The sequence below is a fragment of the Falco rusticolus genome, chromosome 4 (genome assembly GCF_015220075.1).
Source record: "Falco rusticolus isolate bFalRus1 chromosome 4, bFalRus1.pri, whole genome shotgun sequence".
In the NCBI taxonomy this organism is placed as follows: Eukaryota; Metazoa; Chordata; class Aves; order Falconiformes; family Falconidae; genus Falco; species Falco rusticolus.
The window spans coordinates 99,860,665-99,872,840 of NC_051190.1; the positions used below are offsets into that span (position 1 = coordinate 99,860,665).

General features: G+C 37.9%; 1 protein-coding gene across 5 annotated transcripts in view; it reads right to left on the reverse strand.

Annotated features, from left to right (window-relative positions):
• ATP2C1 (ATPase secretory pathway Ca2+ transporting 1) overlaps nucleotides 1-12,176 on the reverse strand; it is a 63,764-nt gene that overhangs the window by 31,863 nt on the left and 19,725 nt on the right. For all 5 annotated transcript variants that reach the window (XM_037385927.1, XM_037385929.1, XM_037385925.1 and 2 more), the window contains 2 exons: nucleotides 1,324-1,434; nucleotides 287-403 (listed from right to left, as the gene is read on the reverse strand). In XM_037385927.1, coding sequence (XP_037241824.1) covers nucleotides 287-403; nucleotides 1,324-1,434 — 228 coding nt within the window. The remainder of the gene's footprint in view (nucleotides 1-286; nucleotides 404-1,323; nucleotides 1,435-12,176) is intronic.

Consider the following 12,176-nt stretch of genomic DNA (forward strand, 5'->3'; position numbering starts at 1 on the left):
TGGCTAGTTATGAAGATACGTTCAAGAACAAATCATGTAATTAAACCACCAGATTTTCATTAAATTGGATATTAGATTTAAATTAAAACTGGCATATATCTAAATAAAAGCTTTTTCAATACATAAAACAGATATGAATTACAGAAGCTGCCATTTCCTGTTCTACTAGATTTTCCCCACTTTCATCAGAAGATGTTCATGCAGACAAAAGGTAAGTAAATTGAAATAAAATTCAATGCTACTGACAAGTATTGAAACCAAAAAGCAGAAAGGACAAAATCTTAACCTGGGAAATGTATTTTTTCCATAGTGGTTCATCTTCACTAATATCAAATTCATTCCATCCATGGAATGCCCGTCTATGACAAACTTCACAGTTTTTTAAGCCATTCTGAATATTAGCCTATTAAAATATGAAAAGAATAAAACAGTCAGCAATTACACTGGTAAGACTCCAAACTGAATTCCAACACCTAAATATATAGCCTTAGATTATACAAATTTGGCTGGTATCAGAAAGACAAACTTGGTACTAATGTTTGTACAACAATATAAGCTAACTATTTCAAAACTCAAGTTGGCAGTAATTAAGAGATTCAACAAAAAATTCACAGAACTACTACAGAAGCAGATGCTGTTTAACATCTCTAAAAGATTGCTGATCTTCCCTGCAGAAACTCTACAAGCAGCCAAACTATGGGCACAGTTCAGACCCTTGAGGATTATGTCAGGAGTTTGGTCACACAGCCAAAAACCAGCAATAGCTTCAAAGTCTGAGCTGTCAGTGACAAACTCTTACCACTGTGTACGCCTCAAGCAGTCAAGCATACAGAGAATGAAAAAAGACCATCTATCATGAAAATTAACCCAGATTCAATGGTTCATAAATCTGTCAATGGGTAGCTTTTCCAGTCCTGTTCCTCCACTTAAAATGGAGGCTACCAAAACAAATTAAGGACATTAAGGATTCCTTAAAGAAACTGAAGCAATAGCTATGAGAAAGAGGACAGAATTTAATAAGATTGACTCTGGCGTTTATATTAACAAAAAAATCTTATACAAAGCGTACAGAAATCCAAACACTTTCAAGCTGAATCCCACCCCCCCCTCCAAATCCTCAATTTAAAAAAAAAAAAAAGTTAGATTAGGATATTTCAAGTAATAATTTAAAAATCAACATGCTTTTAGAAGTAGGCAATAGCCAGTACCAAACTGCATGACAATGCACAGACATCCAATGACAAGATCTGTCCTTAAGAAATAACAAACTTATTGTTTGGTAACATCAGTGTCTTCTTAAGAGATACAAAATCAATCACTTACTTGCAGAATGCTTGCTACTTCATCAACCGGCAATTCACTTGCTTTTTTTGAAGACAGTACAGGAATCATTGTCTCATTGTCACCATCAGGGATTTTTTCAAGACGTGCAACCTAAGAAATAGGATCAAAGTCTGAAGGGAAAGAGTGCACTACCATTTCATTTCAAAAAACATACCAGAGCAATACAGTATTAATGTCATTAAAAGGTAGTTTTTGATAACCACTGCACTTAAAATCTACAGTTCAGCTTATTTTCATGCAGTACCACCTACAATAATAAAAGAAAATGCTAGACATGCAACTGAAGACTTATTTCTTTAATGACATGTTCAGTGATGACAAAGATCCTAACAGTTAAATGAATTCATAATCCTTTAGGCTCATTATCACCAATAGCTGGTCAGAAAGTAATCACTCCCTGCCCCAACTTTCTACTCATTAACGAAGGTGGTCTAAGCAGGCCTATTCACATTTCTTGTACACAAAGAAAGGCGAAACAACATTAAGAAAACCTCAAATGAGCACAGATGCAAGTAAAGTAATAAAATTTGACTATAGTACAAAAACTTTAAGTCAATGCTACAAAAAGCAATGTTTTCTGGTAATTTTCCAAAGTGAAAATTCTGTGAACTACAACACAGTGCAATAGCAACATTGACCACACAGCTCAGTACTGCTTTGATATTTAATGAAGCTTCAGAATTTCCAAATTCTTACTTAGTAAAAGAGAAGCTGGAATGGTACTCTTTCTTCCCCCCTCACTACCTTATTGCACCCACAATTAATATCTCGTCCCATCGTGCCACACATATCCACTCCCTTCCATTAACTGGAAGACACCTAACATGCAAACATGCACACCACAGAAATTGTATTCCCATTAATACTGTCACAGAATTCAAATAGGTGGTTTTATGCTTTAAAAAAAATAATTGTCATATATAAATCTCCTCCATGGACGCTGAGACATAAAATATAAGATAAAGTACTTGAAGATGACAATACATTAAGAGATTCCAGCATTTTTGTCCCCTAAAAAAGGTAGGACAATCTTCATTTTCTATCCTGAATGCAGTTCGCCATGTACTCAAATAGAATAGCTGAGATTTATGTAACTCAGTACATGTTGTTCTAGCTCCTTACCTAAAGGGACTCCACAGAGATTTCATCCCAGGGGCCCAATGGAACAATGAGCAAAGGTGAAAGCGCGTGCGCTTTCACTTTCAAGAGAACCCCTTGGAAACTCTCTACACTTGCCATGTAGCTCCTAGTCAAACAGTAAAGCAACAAGACTTGCTCCTTCACTGTAGTTCTAAGAAAGCAGGTCTAGAGACTTAAGGTGAGAGGCAGGTGAAACGGGGTGTGGGTTTGAGCTCTTGGGCAGGGGAGATGGCAGAGAAAAGAACTGCACCTTAACGGTGTGTTTACTGGCCTCCAAAGATGGGGAGTCCCTTGGGCCCCACTCAGCTTTCTGTAGACTGAAACCAGCAGGACTCAGCAGCTGGAATGCAGCTCAGCAAAGGCCAGGAATAAACGCTCAGCTATGGTCTGCCACACCTCCACTCCAGTTTCTATATTTCATCCCACTGCAAGACCTTTGTTTTGTTCTTTACTATCCTTTTAACGATGCATTTGTGCAAAGACCAGAATTGGAAAGTCTATGGCCTAATTTCTGGAGTATTACAAAATATGTGACTTAAATACACTTTAACATTGGCTAGGTACTTACTGAAACCTTAAGTATATACACTGATGTTACACCAGTGTAAGTAGTCTTTTAAAATTATGGTGAATACATATTATTATACACTATAAATACATAAACAAAATTATCCACCAAGTTATCATTTTCAAATACCTTTACATGTTTCAAATCAGATAAGAAAAAAATCAGTCAAAAATATCTCAGCCATGGTTCAACAAAACAACAGGCTTTTCCTCTCTCAACATTTTATGTACATTTGAGATATTTCAAAAGAACTATTACTTTCAACATCAGAAGAAAACCAAAATTATTAGTATAATTCTGTCCTAACAAGGCGTCTTATTACAAAACCCAGTGGTAAAAAGCCCTTACATGAACAAGGTTAGACCTATTCTGGACCAGAGGGACAAACATTTGCTTCACAGTCTAAGGCTACTCATGGAATACAGCACCACAGACTCCCTCTACAACACCGAACTATTATTAAATCAACTTAAGCTGACCACAGCAGCAGCAGAATAGTAGGTATTTCAGTTAAGAAGAATACAGACTTTGTGACCCTAAGCCTTATAAAATACTCTTTGGTATCTACAGATTCATTTCCCCAAAATGTCATTATGGGAAGTGATACATCATCATGATCACTCAGTCTTTCATGCAGACAGACAGCCTTTGATTTAAGCATACAACCACTTTTACCAGAATTCACGAAACACTTGATGCTCACAAGATTCATTCCCTTTTGTGGAGTACGAAGGCACAGACTCCAGCTGCGGTTCAACCAGAGACACTTTATTGTACAGAGAAGCTCATATTTATATCTCTGAGCCCAGATACAAATTCCAGCTATATGTACCACCAGGCTCAAGGCAGAAACCATTCATGCAGTTACATAGCTATATTCACTACAAGCACGCAGACACCTTTTTGCTACTAGATAACCATGTTTATCTTTCTTACTCTCCTTCACAATACCCAGCTGTTCTCTCATCCCCTGCCAGTTCAGACATTCTCCATCCTCCTCTCATATATCTCTCTTCAGACATCCTCTGTCCTCCTCTCCCACACCCTAGGAAGAAAGTTTTGTTCTAAGTCACCTATTTTGCAGTTAACACACCCAGTTAACAGCTGCTGTTAAATGTCCACATACAAGCCAATGTTAAGTTAAATCAATTCTCAGGAAATTGCCATTGGAGATTATGACTTTTCATACTTTACATGGTTATACTTTGGATTTTAACCTTACTTGTGTTTCAGTTTTCTAAACCGAAAATTCACCCAGAATTTTGCCACAATCTCCCCTCATTGATAACACACCCTACAGAATTACAGCTCATGTTTTCTTTAAGATTTCCTATCGTAAGTACTAGCTTTTGATCTTTATTGAAAAATAGATACCACATTCATGGTATTAGCTACCAAACATCAGTTTAGGGCTGAATATCATTACGCCTAAGTGCTGTTTCAAGACAAACTCACAAACAAATGACTTTGACCAAGATGACTCCACATTCAACAAAAATGCTGAGCAATCAAGCTTTGCCAGTAAGAGCAGGCAAAAGTCAACTGACCAGCATTACAAATTTTAATCTGGAGAAAAATCTTTTTCCCTATACCACCTGACACATATGCTAAACACAAACAACAATTCCAAAAAAGGATACTGATTACAGATCATTTCCCTAGTATTACCAATTAGGACTTCAGAAAGTCTAACATGCTTTTTAGGGATATTTTAAGAAGTTAAATATTCTTAAACAGAGACCAGGCTTTTCCAAATAACTCTTCACTAGCACAGAAGGATTGTACTACAAAAAGCCTATTTTGACAATCTTTTTTTGACAGACTCAAAAAGCCATTACTTTTGAACGTGTGTTTCATTCATATCATCTCCCACTTTTTACAAAGAAAACTCTACTGTATGTAGAGAAAATCTGGTATAGGATTAGAAAAATAAAGGCTCAGAAGGTCTTTTTATAGCCAGCTCCTTTCTCTAGAGCAAAATTAGATATCTTAAGACTCTTCTGGATGGATCCTCATCTAATTTCTCAAAAACCTCTACAATCTGTGTGCATTATGCTACACTTGTAGTTCAGAAGTGTTTCAAATATCTAACACTTTACCAATTAAATCCAGTTGCTTAAGACAATGAGAAACTGATTACTGCTCCCTTCATCACCCCCTTCCAACATATAAAGCAAGTTATACCAACAGATTCAGATAAAAAAAATAGTTAGAAAGAGTGCCTGCTATCTGCTAGAACACAAAAACTATATTTAAGCGAGTAATTTTGCCTTTACTATGCATTACTTCCACAAAGCAAGAGAAAGATTACTTACTCGACTGTTGGCAAAGGCTCTACAGTGCTTTGCACTGCTGCCCAGATCTATACACTGGAGAGCTGGGCTTCTGCAACACCTTTTAGCAGAAGCTACCCCCAAAAAACCAGTGTTCCACAATAAAGGAGTCCACCCACATATAGTAAGATGTCTTCCCATCCTATGTTGCAATTAGTTTTCAAGCATCTATCAGCTGATACCTTATACAGTTAAATTCTTTGTTGTAGGCCAAGTTTTCATATGGATAATTGGGCTAAGAAATTGTACTAGCCCATACTGCTCTATCAGATAGGCAGCACATACATACATGACCACTGAAGCTTCTGGAGCTATGACTACAGCTTTCCATTCCCTACTTGCAATGCTACCAAAGAACAAAGCAGCAGGATTCTAGCTAATAAAAATAAATAGCTGCCTCGGGAAGGACTTTTCTTGGACCACTTCCAATGTACACCACTATTTCTAGGCCAAGAAATACACATTAATCATATGACCACAGAACTGTGACCAAAGTATGTTTATCGAAATTAATACAAATTCATCTGAAGGCTTAGACTACCAGAAATTCGGAGTTCTCTATCTAAAGGAAAATCCAGTTACCAGTAATGTGTTACTGTTTCTTCTTCCTCATACGCTACAAGAGCATGTCTACCCTCTTTCTACCACGATCAATACAAAGTACCAACAACTTACACCATTCTGTTTCTCAGATTAGCAGGAAGAGTCCATTATCAATCAGCAGGGCTCACTGACATTGAGAAACTTCACGATTATTTTTAAGGGGAAGCTCTGCTTGCTCAGAGAATGCAAATGGCAGGACCTACATTCACCAAGAGTGGTCTAAAAATTTAGAACACTCCAGCAGCAAAACCTATTTTTAGACAAACTTGTGACCAAAACACTTTGGCTAACTTGCTAATATAAAGTCCTGTAAATGTTACATACAGTTACTCAACTGACCTAAAAGTGCAAAATACAAAGGTGGTGTAGGAACAAAACTACAGAGAACAGTAAAAGTGGGGAAAAAACCACCAAACAAAAAATCCAGAGGTTTTCAAAACCATGAAATTTAAGTTGAGATACTTGAGAGAAATGCTGGCTCTTTGAGAAGTTCCTTCAGAAAACTGACATAGAAGACACCTGCCTTTGAACACTCCACTCTCAGAAGTGTTTACCCTACCACACAAGAAACTGACAAACTGCAGGTTAGTAGAGAGAGTTCTCAGAAAACACCATGGCAAAACTGTGAATGTTAAAAAAAGACTGGAAGCACTGACTCAGCATGCTTTCTATATTTACATCTTAACCATACCTATCACTTTCTTCTGAATCTTCCCATCCACCTGAACAGCTGATTAAGTCGGCCTGAATCTACCCCTTTAGTCCCTGTGTAACTGAACCCCTCTGAGGCCAACTCAAGTACTACAAAGGCCTTTCAACTTCTTTGTACTGATCAATCTGTAAGACTAATATTGTACAAGCAGTTAGTGACCCACATCCAGGTATATGACTAACGTGGATACCATACGATCGCTACTGAATCTTGCCATGTCTAATCAATAATAAAATTAATGAATGCACACAATCGATGTGTAATTGATGTGCATTTACTCTTAACTATACATACTGTACAGTGTCTTTTCCACTTGAAATATCACACGTACCTGCTCAGGAACTACAGCTTTATTAATGAGATAAGGGTATCAGAGCATGTTATCCAAGGGACACCTCAACACCCACATTCCAAACCCAATTGCTATTAGTGATTGATGAATCTCTGCTGTGAGCAAAACCCCTAAGAGTACTAGCTAACTCAAGAACTGACAAGATTTACAGTGTGCCATGCCCTGACCAGGGATCCATCCAAAGCCATATCATCTCAGGGTTCCCAGCATCAGAAAGAACATATGATTTTATGTCACAGCACTCTCCAAACTAGCTGGCTGCAACAAGGTCTTTTACCATCTCATACCAGCATACTCTTCATGCCAGTCCCTCTGCTGCCTTCTCCTAGTCTCTCCTCACCTAGGACACATGTGCTCACTCCCTCTCTTTTCTCTCTGCTTCTTCCTCCTCTCTCTTATTTGGCTGCTCTCTCTTCACTGGCTCTCAACCACTTAAGGTGCAGGTGTGGCTGGTGCAGTTATCTACATCAGTCAACCCACCACCCCTGAAGCCAACCCACAGTTGTATATTAGCAATGCTAATTAACCCAACTTTATTCCTCTACAATTTTATACCTTGCTATCACTTTTTCTGAGTTATTAATAGTCATCTGCCTTGCAAGTGTTTGTCGCTTTCTTATTGGGATCCCCAAAGAATCAGCATTTCCTCACCCACCAGAAGAATTAGCTTCCATTTTTTTATCTACCTTCCCCACACTGAAAAAGCAATAGTGTTCAAGAGCACAATAAAAAGGTATTTCATTGAATACAAAACAGACTGAAACTTACAAGCTTCCCATTTCCTGGACTTTTTGTATGATAAAACTCTGTGATGGATACTAAAAGGTTCAGGAACTCAGATCCTACTAAGCATATTTTTCTCCAGTTCTCTACAATTCAGAGCCAGGATGGTGGGTGCAGAGGGGTAATGACAGATAGATCAACTACTGTAGACATCTGTGCACACAGTAACATAATAAAATACCAAGCGCTTACCTCTTCTGCACTGTCTGGAATCCTGAAAGCACAGGGGGTTAGAGATCAACTAGACGCCAATGGGCATAGAGGCCTGAGTCTGTTTGTGTGTGTGTGCGTGGACTTTGGAAACAGCTCCTGCTAGGCAAAGACTCCTGATGGAGAAAAGAATCTTTAAGGAGAAGACTCTTACCCAAAATAGAAGTAATCCTGTTTTCTGTCAGTTCCATCAGACATGAAGCATTGGTGCAAAGTCTTCTCCTACTCATAAGCACATGGTGGTGGCTAGAGGTTTCAGAGATCCAGATCTTTAACCATCTCATTGTTCATCTTCAAACTCTCCACTTAAATAGGTCATTGCTCAGCATCAGGAATCATGCTTGTGATTCCACAGAGCCTCTTTCCAACAATGCCCTCAAAAATATTTATTTCACTAGATGTTTCTGCCATCTTTGCCTCCCTCATTTGTCTAGAAGGCAAGGTGCTCCTTGAACCTCAATAACCTCAATACAAGTCCCAGCTACAGAACAATAACCAAGTGATGACAACACACAGCAAAAAGCCAAGCACAAAAAACAACAACAAAAAAACATTAAGCACACTCAACAGTTAAAAGTCTTAGATCAACTGCCTACCCAGCAGCAAACCCCAGATGCCCAGCAGGATTCCAAAAGTTGAGACAGGGTGGACAAGAGCACATGAAGAGCCCGCCCTCATTCTGGAACAAGCACTACCCAACATGGTTGTGACAATGACGAAACTTCCTCCTTGCAATTCTGCGAGATTTTAACAGGAATTAAATTTCCAGAGAAACTCACCAGTTATGCTAATAGATGCAGTAGGTAGGAGTAGCTGAGTGTAGTGGATTCAGATTTAATAAGATTTATAAAAATCAGTGCAATCAAGTTTACAAACTACAGATGCAGACAAGCTACAAACTAACATTAAATAAATTTAATTTTTTAATATCTTACTCTTGACCTTTGGACTAGTTATCTATGCTTTGATGATGCACATAAAATTGGACATTATATTCAGGAAGACTTCATCTATACAGACTCCACTGATAAAGTTGCGTGTAATATACCTCGTATGTGATTAAATCAAAGACCAAGTACATCCTGTATTCTCAACTAGCAATTTCTCTAATGAGCCTCAAAACCTTGAAAATTTAGATATGAAAAATACTCAAATACTGTGACTGACCAATAAACCCCTATAACACAAGGCTCAGAAGAGACGGGCAATAGCCATGTGCCCATGAAGCTCAGGAAATAGTGGAAAGTGTGACTAACCACAGCTGTTGAAAGGAGGCTAACTTTACCTCAACACAACGGGGACTAGACGGTGGCCTTTGCTTTCGATAAACAGCTATGTCAGTTGAGTGAATCTTCTACTGCTGTAAATGTTTCTCCTCAATTTCATCAAAAAAACGTGAATGCCAGTTAGCCAGACCAGCATGGGTGGGGGATGCATATGTGGCTCAGTCCAACATATGCACTGAACAACCAACAAAATTTCAAAGAGAGCATCCCCCACCTGAGGATGCCCAGCATCACGATGGTGAGCACATTATAGAGACTAGTAACAGGAACCAAACTGGCATTGTGATTGGCCTGCGTATTTCTGTATTTTGCTAAGTGTAACTTAGAAAATATACTGAAAACATAGCACAAGTGTGACAATCCACTAAATCAGAAATCCCACATATCAAGTATCATCAGATACGTACATTTGATAGTAAACGTTACACCCTCCATATGTGGGTTATCTAAAAGAACCTGGTCAGAAAGTATTATACCCTGTCAAATACCTTTATGGGAAATAATGCTGCTTTCTTAGAGTGACAAGTAAGTGCCAACACTCATTCAATACAAACAACCATGACCAATTTGCAAAAAGTGTATTTTACTTGCCACAACAAAGAGCTGTCCCTTCCCACCCCAAAAGGTTCAAGTCTGCAGACTAATGAGCCACTTGTTTTCTACCAGGCACTGTTTGCTCAGGATAAAAAGTACTTTTTAAAGGCTTTGAAGTTACTGTCTACTATCTTCATTTGAATGGACTCCTTTGGAAAAGTGTGATGAATTTTCACTTCTGGGGAAACAGCTGCAGCAGCCATGTATTCTAATATTCAAAGAAATTGATTCCTATTCAACAGTATTGTAGTTTAAACATTTTACCACATCAAAGGAAGTGCACACAGAAAAGTTCTGTCTCTAAAAAAGCCAGAAGGAAAGAGTAAGACTAATTTGCATTGATGAGTTCTCCTTGCAGAGTAATTTCTATCCTGGGAGGTCACATAGTTCCAGCCCCTTGCTACTGTGTGTTATTTTGAGAGACTTGATGGAAAAAAGGGTGATATTCAACCTAGCACTGACACCACGCAATAACCAAAGAAATTCAAATACCCAAATTGATGAGAACAACCTGCTAAACTGCCTGTAAGCCTGAAAAAACCTGCCGTGTATTCAAATACTATTTCAGCAGTGATTAGGACTTTCACTATGGCCAACCACCAGCCGTAACACAGAACTGTGCTCCTTGGCATTTCTGACCAGATCTGAATACTGGCACTGACCATGTTAAATCTCAAGGTTTGCCCAATCTTAACATTTGTGAAGCATTTTCTTAAACCTATCCCCAACCCCATCTACTTCAGTCAGTGTGACTGAAACTATGATGCTCCATTTAACATACAACTTACTAACTCTACAGCAGTCTAAAGCGCAAGAACTACTTTCAAGTACTAAAAATATCTTCTAAAAAAAAAAAAAAAAAAAAAAGACTTCTCCAAGAAACAAGTCCCTACAACCTGAAATACATCTTACTCTTTCAGGATGTTTCAACATGCCTTCTTTAATTTAAAAAATAGAAAGTAGGACATCTAGTTCAATTGAGGCTACCAACACAACAATAAAGCTGGGCAATTTTCTGTAATTGTAATATATACCATGTGGTAATCTTGCAAGCCTTGTGAATGACAACTTGCCTCCTCTTCAGCTACAAAAAATATTTCACAAAAATAATGATACCTTAACTCGACTGCAGCGCTGTAGACTGTAAGAGTAATGGCAACAGAAATTCAGACTAAAAACCCCAAGACCACTTTATCTTCCTTTAGCTCACTTATGTAGTACACACTTGAAACTTAAGAACACCAAACATTGAAACTTTGCATTCAATCATTACAAAAGATTTACCATTTAGAACATTCCTGTATACTCTGGAGGATGTACTATGACTAATTTAAAGCCTGGTTACTGAAAGCCTTGAGGTGGCATCAGTTACCAAGAATGCACTGACAAAAAACATCAGACCAATCTGTATTTGGTTGACCAAAATATTCAGCTTTGATTCTTATTGTTCAAAAATACTCCTTGAACACTGGAAAAAGTCTGCTTGAACATTTCATACATTTTGCATTTACTTATTAATCAGAAGAACAAAAAGATACAGAATCCTAAGCACACACTAAAATGACCAAATCAATGCTAGTACCTTGATGAAAGCAAAGTTTATACATAACAGCGTTGGGCCAGTTCAGAAACTCATCACCCAAGGAAGAGCACCGATGGCCACCTCTCATGACTCCAAACAGCATACGCCTCTGCTTAAATCCTGATTCACATGAAATCTTTCAGAAGTTGAAGGTCAAAAGACCTTTGGGTCTAAATATCAGTCAATTATCTTGCCAGAGAGGTGCTAACTTTCCAGAAGAGAACATTTATGCTTAGAAATAAGATCACATGGCTCCTCTCCAATAGACTGCTTTATCTCACACACTTAACTGCTGAGCTTCTCAAAATGAAGGATGGCACTCAAACAGCAAACACTAGTAAAAATTTTAGCACCCTATGATATACTACTACAATATCTATGACATGTGCAGACTTCAGTTGCCATAATTGTATTAAGCAAAAAGAACAAAAATATTTGCTCAGTATTTGTTTTATAAAAAAAGTGAAGCTCCAAGACCCAATCAACAATTATATGCTTGACAGCTATGCAATTACTTCATAATGCAACAAAATTCTAACCAAAAAAATCCTGAACTTACTGTTTACAACAGGTCTCAGTACCAAGCTAGCGTCAGTGCTGATTTAAATGCAAACATAACTCAATGCATAATTACTCTACTTATGTTAATAAGCTTTCTTATAATTAGCG